Source organism: Carcharhinus amblyrhynchos, chromosome 9, assembly GCF_965287045.1.
Source record: "Carcharhinus amblyrhynchos chromosome 9, sCarAmb.v2.hapA, whole genome shotgun sequence".
Classification (NCBI taxonomy): domain Eukaryota; kingdom Metazoa; phylum Chordata; class Chondrichthyes; order Carcharhiniformes; family Carcharhinidae; genus Carcharhinus; species Carcharhinus amblyrhynchos.
Window position 1 is genome coordinate 33,687,660 of NC_137332.1, and position 15,632 is coordinate 33,703,291.

Below are 15,632 nucleotides of genomic sequence, written 5' to 3' on the forward strand. Positions count from 1 at the left end.
CGTTTTATCCTCAACTCGCTGGTCTCTGGAATTTTTGCTCTTTCGGCAAGTCTGTCCCCTATAGCTCCTTTGTCCTGTCCAGCTCAAAAATAAAAAAATACTTTTCCTTTAAGCCCTAACTGCTTTCACATCATAAACCCTCATCACCAAGCATACATCTAAACCAAACTGAAATCATTATGGCAAACACAGAACTAAACTCATAACCATACTGTTTTTCTAATACTCATAAATACAAGTATAGATTTAAAACCACCTCTGGTCCCTGACACTAATGCAAAAACCATATCCTTTCTGATGACGTACAAGTGAATTGACAGTAGTTTGACCAACACTAATAACCTCAAGGACACTTGAAGGAACTGTTAAGGCTGAGATCATTGGAGTCTGACATGTATTTGAAATTCCAAGAATGTTGAAGCATCACTGCTCAATTGCCACATTTCTACTATTTTTTGAAAATATTACTGACTGACATTTTGTTGGGAAATTCACAGTAAGTTACAGGATACTTGGCAAATTTGGTAAAATGTGATAAATGGAAGAGAACACAAGTTAGAAATAGATTTGGAATTTGAAAGAACTGTTTGTAACAAACATGTGACTTAAAATAGCATACAGGAATCCCATCAGACCACAAGAAATTGTTTCTTACAGTAGAGCAAAAACAAACACAATGGGCTATTTACACCTAGTTGTAGAAACAACATAAATACAAGAGGTAGGCTATTCATTGGTTGTAAGACTGCCTCAGACATCTGGGATGCAGGTTCACCCACATAACCCATCAAAAAAGAGATTTACTAATGAGCTATGTTGTTTTGGAGATAAGCTAACTGGAAGAAAGTGGTGCAAGACATTCCTGTTTGCTATTTACAGTTTAGTTTTCATTTGTATAGCGATCAAATGAGCTAAAGTTACAAAGTAGCTTATCTTCCAGGTTGTGTAAACACACTGCTAATCGTCACAGTTCAGACCGCTTCAGTCCCTGCAATTACCTATTCCCATATCATCCCTCATCCAATAACATATTGTTTCTCATTCATTCAAATTGTATTGTGTTACCTCATCAGTTAATCTTCTAAAGGCACGACTGTCAGACACACTTATTTCAGCTTGCTGTCCCCTCAAGAGGTTCCATTCTCTTTCATTCAGTGAATTGACGTAAAGTTGTTTCTCTTCCTCTTGTGGCTGTTGGAATCTTTCCCTCTTATTTTGCTTGTCCTGGATATGAAGTATTCATATTAGAACACAATTTATATGTTCTCCCTTTGTCAGAATACCCACCAAATTAATAAAATATCCACTGTTAAAATTAGCAGCAATCTCTTATTGTATATCAGTATTTAGCATATGCCAATACAAGTGATCTATGGAGAATTTATTTGCTTTGCAAGATATGCAAGAAAACTTTGTTGCAAAATCTGGATAGCTGTAAGTCAGCTAGCAAGAGATTAAATTCTGAATTGATGTTGGATTATAAAATATTTTACAGTTTGGATCCATTTGAAACAATCCGAATTGAACCCAAATTCACCTAGGATTAGAAATAGAGCCAAAAATTGGACTTAGCACTTTTAGGAATAATACCTTTGATACACACAAGACCAGAGAGTAATATTCAGCAACTCAACTCAAAATCTCAGTTAGTAAATGACTTGCGTTTCCATTACCTCCACAAATTTTGAAAATTCTACTGGCATTAGAAAAGATTTACAAGGATGGATGCAGTGGTGAGAGAGTTCAGTTGTGTGGATAGACTGGTGAAGCTGCTCTCCTTAGAAAAAGTTGAGATGAGATTTGAGAGAGGTGTTCAAAATCATGAGGTCTGGACAGAGTAGATACAGACAAACTGCTCCTATTGGCAGAGGAGCAGAGAATACCACTTTAAGGAGATTAGAAAAAGTATCAGTGGTGATATGTGGAAAAACCTTGGTATGGAGCAAGTGATTAGAATCTGGAATGTGTTCTTTTTAAATGGGAATTGGTTAAGCTGAAGAGAAAACAAAATTGAATGACTCGAGGGAAAGGGCAGGAAACAGCTGAGCAACTCTTAATAGAACCAGTAGGGACACAATAGGCAACTGATTTCCTTCTGTGGTAACTATTCCATGATTCTAAGCTGACATAATCACAACTGATCATACAGTTCCAAATCCTGGCCTCTAAGCCCAGGAAGTAGATTAGACTTCGATTTGGAAAGATCAGGAGAGTGTGCCCAATCTAAAGCAGTGCCTTTTAACGTAAATTAGTCTGCAATTGTGAGCATTTCAAGTATATCAATGGTTGCAAGGTTAAACAAGTGAAAAAGGAAGAGAAAAGTGGATAGCGATCAGTGGATGCTCTTCAAAGCAGGAATTGTCAACTGGGGGTTCTGCTGGCTGTGCATCAGATTTGACTCAAAACTCCAGAACAAAATGTATCAGACAGTCCCAGAAATGCTTTCAAGGGTCAAGTAAAAATCAATCACCAAGGCGAAGCAAATAGTGCACCAGCAAATGGCAGCTTTGACCCCTGTGGTTTTAAAGGGTCAGTTCTGATAGATTTGAGAGACTGCCACATGTCATCTAGAGTCTAACCTGGTTAGTGGCAGTATCATTGGGTGCCCCTTCACCCTAGCTAGCCCAAATGGCACACCCAAAATAGTCATGGTGGTGCACTGAAGATAATCATGGATTTATCAGTTGGAAAGTGGTCTTCACTCTAGTGTTCCTGTGCTGCTTGGCATTTGACATTGCACTTCCCAGCTCAACAATCCCCTTCTCCTGCTATTGACCTGGAGGAAATTCAGTGGTACAATCCAAATTTAATTCTGGAACACTGTGTTAGCACCACTGGCCTGCTTCATCCTATTGTGATGATGTGGAGATGCCGGCATTGGACTGGGGTAAAACAAAGAAATCCCACAACATCAGCTAAAGTCCAACAGGTTTATTTGTAGCAAGCTTTCAGAACAGGCTGTCCCCTTCGTCAGGTGGCTGGGAGTTCCGATCACAAACAGGGCACAAAGACACAAACTCAATTTATATGCATAATGATTGGAATGTGAGTCTTTACAGCTAATCAATTCTTAAAGGTACAGACAATGTGAGTGGAGAGAGCTTTAAGTGGAGAGGAGAGGTTAAAGAGAAGTGTATTGTTTCCAGACAGGAAAGATAGTGAGATTTGGCAAGTTGTGGGGGTTACAGATAGTGTGACATGAACCTAAGATCCCGGTTGAGGCCGTTCTCACGTGTGTGGAACTTGACTATCAGTTTCTGCGCAGCGACTCTGCGCTGTTGTGTGTCGTGAAGGTCGCCTTGGAGAATGTTTACCCGAAGATCAGAGGCTGAATCATTTGGCCTCTGATCTTCGGGTAAACGTTCTCCAAGGTGGCCTTCACGACACTCAACAGCGCAGAGTCACTGTGCAGAAACTGATAGCCAAGTTCCGCACTTGTGTGAACGGCCTCAACCAGGATCTTAGGTTCATGTCACATTATCTGTAACCCCCACAACTTGCCTGGACTTGCAAAATCTCACTATCTTTCCTGTCTGGAAACAATACACATCTCTTTAACCTGTGCTTAAAGCTCTCTCCACTCACATTGTCTGTACCTTTAAGAATTGATTAGCTGTAAAGAACTCACATTCCAATCATCATGCATGTAAATTGAGTTTGTATCTTAGTGCCCTGTTTGTGATCAGAACTCCCAGCCACCTGACGAAGGGTTCCGAAAGCTTGCAGCATTTGCTACAAATAAACTTGTTGGACTTTAAGCTGGTGTTGTGGGATTTCTTTCTGTTTCACCCTATGGTGATCATTGCAGCCGAATAGGACGCAGAAGCACTTTTTAATAAGCAATTCCTGATGGAAATTAGATTGATGCCTTTGGAACAAAACTCTCATAATTGGGAGAATGCACATTGGAAAATCATTCACTAATTCCAGGCCCTCACCTGCAGGTAGCAGCACTTTCAGTCCCAGGACCATTTCCCACTTGGGATTGCTCGGAAAACTCCTTTCAAACTTTGGTTAATTATTTTCCGGCCCTTAACTAAATTCTACTTTATCATCTTCCTGCTTTTTGGTGGAGTTGTGGAATCATATTAGATCCCCAGAAAACTAAATACAGTTGTGCCCATTTTAAAAATCAAACTTTTATTGCCAAGAATTTAAAGGTTCTGGTCAGGACTCAAAAACTTACGCTCCAGCTGGACCCCCACATGCACTGCTAGGTCTGCTGGCACATTTTGTCTCAAATAAACCTGCGTCAACCACATGCAGCCTCTGACAATTACGTCTTCCTAAAAGGAAAGGCTGGAGACTGTACCCCCAGAAGACCACCTCAGAAAGTTTGCTGTAAGATCATGAGCTGGTTTTTCCTGATCCTGGTCATAGCTGAGGTGGGAATGCACCAGGAAACTTTTTTTTAAAATTTCAAGAGGCAGTGATGCTTTTCTCAGCATCAAAGATCATTAATATCCAAGTTTAGGAAAACACCTATTTTTACAAAACATTGGTAACCAATTGAAGACTGAATCCAAGCCACTGAGTATGTGTGCCTTCTGAATGAGCAAGACCCTGTGTGACTGGTTTCCAGTAACAAAACAGAATATATTCTGCCAGGTAGAAGACATTCTTGTTTATTTATTTTTTAAACCATAGAGGAACTAATGAAAGTCTTCTCGTCCTTTATTTCTTTCCAAACATTAAATTAAACTGAAAAACTAGAACTGTCCAACTCTCATAAATCTGTTGGCGGCCTCAAGAAGGGCAAAGACCCAATGGCAGGTCACTTGCTGGTTTTCTCCACTTAACAGTGAAATATTGCAGAGGGACAACCTAAGGGCTGGGAAGTTACTTACAAAACACAAGGTCATCTGGGCTGGATGGGAGCGTGGTTTAGACTTCCAGTTTAGAAGAACCTAAGTTATCACAGCAATTAGGATAGCTGAGTAAAACAAATGGATGAAGTGGAAAATCAGCAGTTCTAATTAGGATTAGAATTTTGTATTTCTAATTTATTTCCACAGAATAGTTTTAATGGGTCTTTATTTCCAAAATGTGCAATGAATCAGCTTTGTTGCGACAATCCCAATGTTTTTGCATTGTCACCTTTTGCCCCCTTTGCACCTTTTGCTACCACTCAGTCAATTTAAATCTCAGGCTCAATATACCACAGAAGATGGTGTTATTTCATTGTGTCTACAAAGTTGAGAAATAGAAATAGATGATAGCTTTCCATTATGAAAAGTTTACAAATGCATATATATCATTTACAATGCAGTCAACCATGTTATCATTTGAGCAGATTGCAAAACAAAACAGTATGTTAATCACTTAGTAACATGATGCTTTCATTCCATAATAATGAGGATCTCAAACAACTATTGCAATTCAATTTTTCCATGATCGGAATTACCAATTAAAGTTTAATTTTATTCTCTCAAATCAACTTTCCCCCACAATTAGTACGAGTGAAAGAATATAGTTATTCTGAAACCTCATTATAGTTACAGAGTAACAGAAGCAGTTTCATACACATGGAAGTTATTGCTGCTGTAGAAGCTTTCTTTTCACACTGGTGGGTGGATTCCTTAGCTTTGGGGCAGCAAAAACAAGAACTATGCTTGCACAATCCTGATGATATGCAATGGACTTGGTTTTTTTGGTTGCAATTTATTACTGTAACTGGGAAAGCTCTGACCAAACATGGAGTGCAATACTGGCCGGTATTAAAAGCAGATGGATGTGCCCACTCAGTTTATGCACACATGTGCATGAGCGAGTGTGTGAGGAAGTAAGAGACAAAAGAGTGCCTGGATTGCCATCAACAACAGTCTAATTTAAAGGAGTTTTAAAAAAAATTCCATCCTTAAAGTTACAAAGCCAATATACAGAATAGACCAGGCAAACCTAAATCCACTCCATGTTTGCTCCAAAAACCAAATTCAAAATCCAACTGAATCCAATTCATGGTCACCACAAAAGGGACAAACAAGATCCAAGCTAACAAGACAAGGCTCAGCACCCCATCCTGGGCTTGATCTGAAAAGCATTTGGAACTTTGCAGTATAGGTTTTTAAACACTAATTCACCTTTCAAACGCAGTTACAAATAAAGCTAGACTGATGGGATGCACATCTCCTTTGAGGTAATAGAGCTCGAGATGCTGAACCTGATAACTTACTGAGTTTTGTAATGCTCTTCAATCAATCCTGTTGAAAGATATTTCAATTTCAGTTCATGCTGATTTTCCAAACATTGTGGGAAACTTAACAAAACATACAAGATTGTGAGATGTGATATGGGCACCCAATTGACAACCCAATTTATAATTGTACAGCAATCAGTTTCAAAGATTGTTCATAAAGAAGCAACATATTGTACTGATTAAATTAATTATTGTCAGTCAGACAGACGCACCCTAGGCCAGGGGATTCCCTCTCCATGTAATGTCCTTGCAGATATAGTACTTAGTCAATAGCTTCAACATTTGTTTAAACCAAACCTTTGAAAGTTAAAGCCAGAAAATGCATGGTCCCCTTTTATCCCTTGTCAGGCCTCTTGCTGCTGGAACCAACTGGATGAATTAGATTGCACCACTTCAACACCTACATCAACCCTGCTGTGAGGTGCAATCATAGTGGCAGAGGAATCAATCAGCATTATGCTAAAAAATACTTCCGTCTCAGACAGCATACTTGAGGCTTGGTCTTCAATGTTTCCTAATTGACATTACCCAGTATAGAACATAGAACATTACAGCGCAGAACAGGCCCTTCGGCCCACAATATTGTGCCGACCAGTTAAAAAGCAATGACCCTCTAACCTAAACCAATCCCTTTCCATCCATAAACCTATCCACAGATCTCTTAAACGCCCCCAAACTAGGCGCATTTACAACTGCAGCAGGCAGGGCATTCCAATCCCTCACCACCCTCTGGGTAAAGAACCTACCCCTGACATCCGTCCTATAACTACCACCCCTTAATTTAAAGCTATGCCCCCTCGTGCTAGCTTTCTCCATCCGAGGAAAAAGGCTATCACTGTCCACCCTATCTAAACCTCTAATCATCTTATGTTTCAATAAGGTCCCCTCTTAGCCGCCTTTTTTCTAACGAAAACAACCTCAAATCCCTCAGTCTCTCCTCATAGGACCTCCCCTCCATACCAGGCAACATCCTGGTAAACCTCTGCACCCTCTCCAAAGCCTCCACATCCTTCCTATAACGTGGGGACCAGAACTGCACACAATACTCCAAGTGCGGCCGCACCAGAGTTTTGTACAGTTGCAACATGACGCTACGGCTCCTAAATTCAATCCCCCTACCAATAAACGCCAAGACACCGTATGCCTTCCTAACAACCCTATCTACTTGATTCCCAACTTTCAGGGATCTATGTACACATACACCTAGATCCCTCCGTTCATCCACACTATTCAGAGTCCTACCATTAGCCCTATACTCTACACATCTGTTATTCCTGCCAAAGTGAATTACCTCACACTTCTCCACATTAAACTCCATCCGCCACCTCTCGGCCCAGCTCTGCAACCTGTCCAAGTCTCCCTGTAAACTATGACACCCTTCCTCACTATCTACCACACCTCCGACTTTGGTGTCATCAGCAAATTTACTAATCCACCCAACTATACCCTCATCCAGATCATTTATAAAAATTACAAACAGCAGTGGCCCCAAAACAGATCCCTGAAGCACACCACTTGTAACTGAACTCCATGACGAATACTTACCATCAACCACCACCCTCTGTCTCCTACCTGCTAGCCAATTCCTGATCCAATTACCTAAATCACCCTCAATCCCATACATCTGCATTTTCTGCAGAAGCTTTCCATGGTGAACCTTATCAAACGCCTTACTAAAGTCCATATATACCACGTCAACTGCCTTATCCCCATCCACCTCCTTGGTCACTTTCTCAAATAACTCAATAAGGTTAGTAAGGCACGACCTACCCTCCACAAAACCATGCTGACTATCTCCAATCAATTCATTACTCTCTAAATAACTATAAATCCTATCCCTAATAATTTTTTCTGAAACCTTGCCCACAACAGAAGAAAGACTCACCGGTCTATAATTCCCGGGGAAGTCTCTGTTCCCCTTCTTAAACAATGGGACAACATTCGCTATCCTCCAATCTTCTGGCACTATACCTGTGACCAACGACGACCTGAAGATCAGAGCCAGAGGCTCTGCAATCGCCTCTCTTGCCTCCCAGAGAATCCTAGGGTAAATCCCGTCCGGCCCAGGGGACTTATCTATTTTCAAACCCTCAAGAATATCTAGCACGTCCTCCTTATCAACTGCAATACTGTCCAGTTTACAACCCTGTAACCCAGTGTTCTCCACAGCTACATTTATGTCCCCCTGCGTGAATACCGAAGAGAAATATTGGTTCAATGCCTCTCTAATCTCTTCCGGTTCCACACATAACTTCCCACTGCTGTCTCTAACTGGCCCTAATCTTGCCCTAACCAACCTTCTGTTCTTAACATACCTATAGAACACCTTAGGATTCTCCTTAATCCTATCAGCCAAAGTCTTCTCATGTCCTCTTTTAGCCCTTCTTAACTCACTCTTTAACTCCCTCCTAGCCAATCTAAAGCTTTCTAGTGCACTACCTGAGCCCTCAAGTCTCATCCGGACATAAGCCTCCTTTTTCTTTTTAACCAGCGAATCAACTTTTTCTGCAGCAATCAAATTCCATGGATTTTCAGGGCCAATCTTTTGTTTTGGACTAACGATTCATGAGGACTAACTTTTTTTAAAATCAACATGTGTCATAGGTTAGGTGGTTTGAGCATGTTAAATGCATGGAGTTACAAAGTGAGGGCAAATGGGAATCTCTTTCAGAGAGCTGTTGCTGACTTGATGGGCCGAATAGCCTTCTTCTATACTGTAGGGATTCTATGGTTCTATTTGTAAATTGACAGTTCTACATATTCCCACTTTAAAACATTTGTGCATTTAAACCTTCAAGTTTAAGTGTTAATCTACTCCGAGTTTTAACGTTAAGAAGCACTTAAGAAAAATAATTATTGGGGGACATCATGGGTTAATCACTCATCCAAAAATTATCTTTCATCACTCTCCTTTTTGTCCTTTAGCCAACTGCTTATTCATGGAGCCACATTACTTATATAAAACCAAAATTGTTACTGATAGAAGAGGGTTTAACAGCATCGATTTTGCCTTTCAACAGCCATTCGCAATCAGAAAAGCATTTAGATTTTGCTTTCACTCATTATAAGCAGTGGTGCATTTCCCAACTCCTCAGTCTCAATGTGATCCAATTTCTATTAAGAACCACTCACAAACTCATACTAGGCTCAACTCAGACGGTGAGTTTATTTGCACACAATCAAATGCGAGGGGAAGCACCATTGTCTCCTTTTCAACTAAAAAAGCGATCAAGAAAGATAGATTTACAGGGTAATGACCACAGGCAAAAAAAAAATTGGTCATGCAAGTCCAGAGTCTGGAATCAAAGTACAGCAGTGCAATCCTGAAATCTGATGCTGGATAATTCACTTTTCCAGTCGACATAACTTCAATAATGAGACAGGCACACAGACCTGTTGGTGATAGTACAAAGGTTTCAGTAGAAACAGTGCAGATGGGTCCAGGCATTCAAACCTGAACAGCACCCCTTTTCTTTTCTGTGCTACTGAGTGCTGGCTAGGGAGTCATGTCACACGAATCCCATCACTCCATTTTGGTTTTGACAAAGGGTATATAAGCCTTTGTCTGAATTTCTAAGACTTATTTTTCCAACCATGAAGAATTCGTAAGAAAGATTTTAGAGCTCTTTGCGCAAGCGGACTAAAAGACTCAACTGGCGAGTCTGGGTTCGGAAATGCAGATAGCCTTGGTGTGGTTCCCTTTGAATTTGGTCTCTATAGCCCGTAGAGGTCATTGGGGTCTCTTCAGAGATTACAAGTGCAAAGTTTCCCAATATTGCCAGATTAGCTCCTATTGTTTGAAGGTCAGACAGACATAGTTTCATCTGTTTTGTTGTAAAATTTTGTTAGGCCTGATTTTCATAGAAAAATAAAGAAGTCTTAGCCCTGTTGCAAAATCCAGAAACCTTCTGTGCCAGATCTCATCAAATGTACTTTGAAAATCCAACATCTACTGTATTTCCTTCATCAATGCACTGTTATTTCCTCTAAAAATGCTATTATCTTTGACAAAGATAACTAGCCTTTCATATATCCATCCAGTATTGCTACTTTCTCAATTCAGCCTCCGGAGGTTAGTCATAATTGATGGAGTTAATTATTTTTATTGAGATGGATTGTCACTGGCTAGGTCAGCACATTGCCCATCTCAACCTCTCCACTAGAAAGTGGAGGTGAGTTGCCTTCTTGAACTGTTACAGTCCATATACCCACAGTGCTGCTAGGGAGAGAGTTTCAGCATTTTTACCGAGCAACAGTGAACTAATGTAATGTAGCTCCAAGTGAGGGTGATGTGTGGCTTGGAGAGGAACTTGCAGATGGTGGCATTCCCATGCATCTGCTGCCCTTGTGCCTCTAGCTGGTAAAGCAACAAAGTTTGAGAGATGCGTTCAAAGGAAATCTGGTGAATTGCTGCAGTGTATCTTGTATATGGTACACAATGCAAGGTTGGTGGGAAGGAATAAATGTTTAAAGTTGGAATGCTTTGTCCTGGATGTTGGAGCTTCATTCATCCAGGCAAAGAGAGAATATGCTATCACATTCATGACTTGTGCCTTGTCGATGGTGGCTAGATCTCAGGGAGACAGGAGGAGAATTGCATGGTGCAGAATTCCCAGTCTCAAATTTGCTCTTGTAGCCACAATATTTATTTGGTTGATCCAGTTCAATTTCTGGTCAATCATAATCTTCAGGGTGTTGATAGTGGGTCATCCTGTGATGGTAATGCCATTTAATGTCAAGAGGTGATGGCTAGGCTCTAGTTCGTTGGAGATGACTCTAACTCAGCATTAGAAATACTCAATGACCTTGTCTCCATGATTCTCTGGGGAAGAGAAGTCCACGAACGAACAACCCACTGCAGGAAATAGTTATCCTGCTCTTCATCTTAAATGGGACAGCCCTTATTTTACACATGTCCCCTCGTTCTAGTCTTGCCAAAAGAAGAAATCCCTTCAGGGCTTTATATTTCAATAGGAACACCTCTCATTCTTCTAAATTGCAATGCATACAGGCCCAACCTTTCTTCATAAGGCAACCCCTTCATCCCATAATGATGGAAGGACAATCGTTGATGAAATAGCATAAAATGGTTTGGCCTAGGCCACTACTGCAGTGAAATCCTGGGACTGAGATGATTGCCTCCAGCAAATGGAACCATCTCCTCTTTGTACTAAGTATGACTTTCAACAGTGGGAGTTTTCTCTCCAGAGTTCCATTTATTTCCATTTTGCTGGGGATCCTCGATTTCACAGTCTAATACTGCCCTGATGTCAAGGATAGTCACTCTGACCTTACCTCTCGAGTTCAGCTTTTTTGCTAATATTTGGATCAAGACTGTAATGAGATTTGAAGCTGAGTCAGCAACAATGACCAGGGGATTACTGTTTAAGTGTTGCCTGATACCACTATTGAAGATATCTTCTAGCTGTTTGGTGATCAGGAGTAGAATGATGGGACGATAATTAGCCAGCCTGGATTTGTTCAGCTTTTTGTGAACAGGATATAGCTGACCATGTGGAAAATTTTAGATAGTTGACAGTGGCTTAGCTGTTCTGGTGCACAAGCTTTTAGTACTACTGCTCGAATGTTGTCAGGGCCCATAGCCTTTGCAGTATCCAGTATTTTCAGCCGTTTCTTGAAATCACATGGAATGAATCAAACTGGTGTTGAGCTGGTGCACCCGAACTAGCTGCACCCTTAGCCAAGCTGTTCCAATACAGCTAAGCCACTGTCAACTACCTGTAAGATTTTCCACATGGTCAACTGGTGTTGAAGGCTGGCATCTGTGATCATAGAAGCCCTACAATGCAGTGTCATTCGGCCCATTGTGTCTGCAGCTACTCTTCCACAGAGCATCTTAGCCAGGCCCACCCCTGCCCTATTCCCTAACCTCACACATCTACCCTACTAATCCTTGGTAACCTCCAAATCTTGGGACACAGAGGCAATTTCATAAAATCCAATTTCATAGAATCCCTACAGTGCAAGGGGAGGCCATATGGCCCATCGAGTCTGCACCAACAACAATCCCAACCAGGCCCTATCCTCATCTCCCCAGGTACTTACCCTACTAGTCTCCCTTGATAATAAGGGACAATTGAGCATGGCCAATCTAACCTACACATCTATAGACTGTGGGAGGAAACTGGAGCACTCAGAGGAAACCCATGCAAACATGGGGAGAACGTGCAAATTGTGCAGTGACCAGAATTGAACCCAAGTCTGATGCTGTGAGGCAGCAGTGCTAACTGCTGTGCCACCATTTTGCATGACTATTTCATCTAATCTGCACATCTTTGGACTGATGGGTGGTAATCAGCAGGCAGTTTCCTTCCCATGTTTGATGTGATGTCTTGAGACTTCACGGAGTTGGAAGTTGACACTGAGACTCATAGGGCAACCCGCTCCTGACCGAATACCACAGTACTTGATGGGTTTCTCCTGTCAATGGAATGGATGGTGATGACAGTGCCTGGATCATCAGCTATCAAGTACTATTTGGTGAGCATGATTTTGCTTGACTAATTTGCGGGACAGCTCTTCCAATTTTGACATAAGCTCCCAGATGTTCACAAGAAGCACTCTGCCAGAACAACAGTGCTGGATGCACTTTTACCATTTCCAGTGCCTCAGTCAATGCTTGGTAGTTCATCTGGCTTTATACCTTCTCAATTTTTCTATAATTATTTGGCACCAATTGATGGCCTGCTCAGCCATTTCAGAAAGCAATTAAGAGTCAACCACATTCCTACGGGTCTTAAGTTACATGCCTGGCCAGGCCAAATGAGGATGACAGATTTCCTTTCCTAAAGGACATTAGTGAACCAGGTGAATTTTTGTGACAGTGATAATTTCAGGTTCACCATTACTGTGACTTCTTTTTTTATTCCAGATTTATTAACCAATTGAAAATTCCATCAACTGCTAAGGTTGGATTTTAATCCATGTCCCCAGAGCATTAGCTTGGGCCTCTAGAAAACTTGTCTGTTGACACTTATTAGGTCATGGTCTCTTTTTTGAACAGAAATGTCACATTGACAGCTCCAACATCTGACACAATTTCCAGATTGTTCTGGGGATGCATCTCAATTGAGCTGAATAAGATTATGAATGCACCATGTGGAAGAGTGCCTAATTTCCATGAATTAAAGGCACACAATGACAATGCACTAATGGAATGCAAGCTTAAACCTTAAAAACTCTTCAGAACACAATACACTAAACAAATTATCCATTGCACAAAAACATATTGCTGGAATGCAAGTCTGTAAGTACTGGATGAGACATAGTTTCACATGATTACACTTGAATACCACTACAACAAATTGCACTGTGTGTTGCATGGCTCACATGACTTACTTTTTTGGCAAGTAGCTGTCATTACACTATGTTAATATGAAATACATGCCTTTTATGTCTTACCAGAAATAAGAATTTGAATTATTTTGTTATAGCTAAAAAAGTTTGAAGATTCCTTTAATGTTCCACGTTCTGCAAAGCTTGGATGTTTGGTGGTGGTGAGCCACCAACTTGAACCACTGTTGTCCATGAGGTGTAGATATACTCAGTGCTGTGAGAGGGAGTTCCAGGTTTTTAACCCAGTGACAGTGAAGGAATGGTGATGTAATTCCCAGTCAGAATGGCGAGTGACTTGCAGAGGAACTTGCAGGTGATGGTGTTTCTATATATTTTCTGCCTCATCCTTCCAGGTGGCAGAAGTTGTGGGTTTGGAAGGTGCTGTTGAAGCAGCTTTGGTGACTGGCTGCAACGCATCTTGTAAATGATTGGTGTATTAGTGAAGCATACCACTTTGTCTCTGATGTGTTGAGCTTGAATGTTGGCAAAGCTGCCCTCACCCAGGCAAGATTATTCCATCACACTCCTGAATTGAGCCTTGTAGATGGTGGGTTGGCATTGAGGAAATTCAAAGGGTTTATTCAAAGCTGAATTAGGCAGATTGATAGACAAGAGAGGCAAGAGTTATGACAGCAGACAGGAAAGAATCATAGAATCCCTACAGTGCAGGAAGCTGTCATTTGGCCCAGCAACCACAATCCCACCCAGGCCGTATTGCAGAAACCCCAATCAGAAACAACAATCAGATCTGCCACAAACGTATCGAGTTGCCTACTCCTGTTCCTAAGTCCTCTACTCCAATGTGACTCCCTGCACAATTCCTTGTTTCTAACCTGCTCTTGCAGAATGAGCATTTACATAGCTGATCCAGTTTAATTTTTATTCAAAGGTTACCCACAGAATGTTGATTGTGAAGGACTAAGCAATGGTAACGCCACTGAATGTCAAGAGGAGCTGTTTACATTGTCCCTTGTTGGAGATGGTCATCATCTGGCACTTGGGTGGCACATGTTACTTGCCACTTATCAGCCCAATCTTGAATGTTGCCCAACGCTGCTGCATATGGATACAGATTACTTCAGTATCTAAGGAGTCAAGAATGATGCTGAACATGGTGAATCATCAGCAAACATCCCTACTTCTGACCATATAATGGAAGAAAAGTTATTGTTTAAACAGCTAAGGATCGCTGGGACAAAGGCACTACCGCAAGAAACTCCTGCAGTGATATCCTGGGCTTGAGCTGAGTGACCACTACCATCTTCCTTTGTGTTGTCTGACTCCAGCCAGTGGAATGTTTTACCCCGATTCCAATGAACTCCTTGATGCCACACTCAAATGTTGTCCTAATATCAAAGCAGTCATCCTCATCTCTCCTCTGGAATACAGGCCTTTTGTCCATGTAATTCCAAGAGCTGAGTGGTTCTGGCAGAACCCAGAGTGTATCATGGATCAGGTTATTGTTAAATTGTGATACTGGTGACCCCTGATGATCAAGAATAAACTGAAAGGTTAGTAATTGGCAGGTTGGTGTTGTCCTGCTTTTTGTGGACAAGACATGCATGGGTAAATTTCCACATTGCTGGATACATGCCAGTGTTGCGGCTGCACCACAAGAGCAAGGTTAAGAGCACGGCTCGTTCTGGGACACAAGTCTTCACTACTATTGCTGGAATGTTGTCACGACCCATGGTCTTTGCAATATTCAGTACCTTCTGCTGTTTCTTGATATAATGTGGAGTGAATTGAATTGGCTGGAGTGTGGCAATTGTGATGCTGGGTAGGAGATCAAGATGCACATTCAGCCTGAAGTGCTGTCCCCAGCTTTGAGGTTGGGGATATTTGTGCTGCCGCCATCCCCTGCTGGAGCCACTACCATTCAGGACTGTGACAGGACTACAAAACGTAGGCCTGATTTGTTGCTTGTGGGATCACTTAGCTCTGTGCATTACTGCACCTGTTGTTTGGCACACAAGTAATTACTCACTCTTCTGTTATATCTTCACCAGGTTTACATCTCATTTTTAAGGTATGCCTGGTGTTGCTCCCAGCACATCCTCTTGCAGCCTTCACTGATCCC

The 15,632-nt window shown here is 41.5% G+C and overlaps 1 protein-coding gene across 1 annotated transcript in view; it reads right to left on the reverse strand.

Moving 5' to 3' along the window:
• Positions 1–15,632, reverse strand: part of ccdc17 (coiled-coil domain containing 17) — a 63,041-nt gene that overhangs the window by 44,576 nt on the left and 2,833 nt on the right. Inside the window, exon 2 of the mRNA XM_080196553.1 lies at positions 1,066–1,224. Coding sequence (XP_080052679.1) covers positions 1,066–1,224 — 159 coding nt within the window. The remainder of the gene's footprint in view (positions 1–1,065; positions 1,225–15,632) is intronic.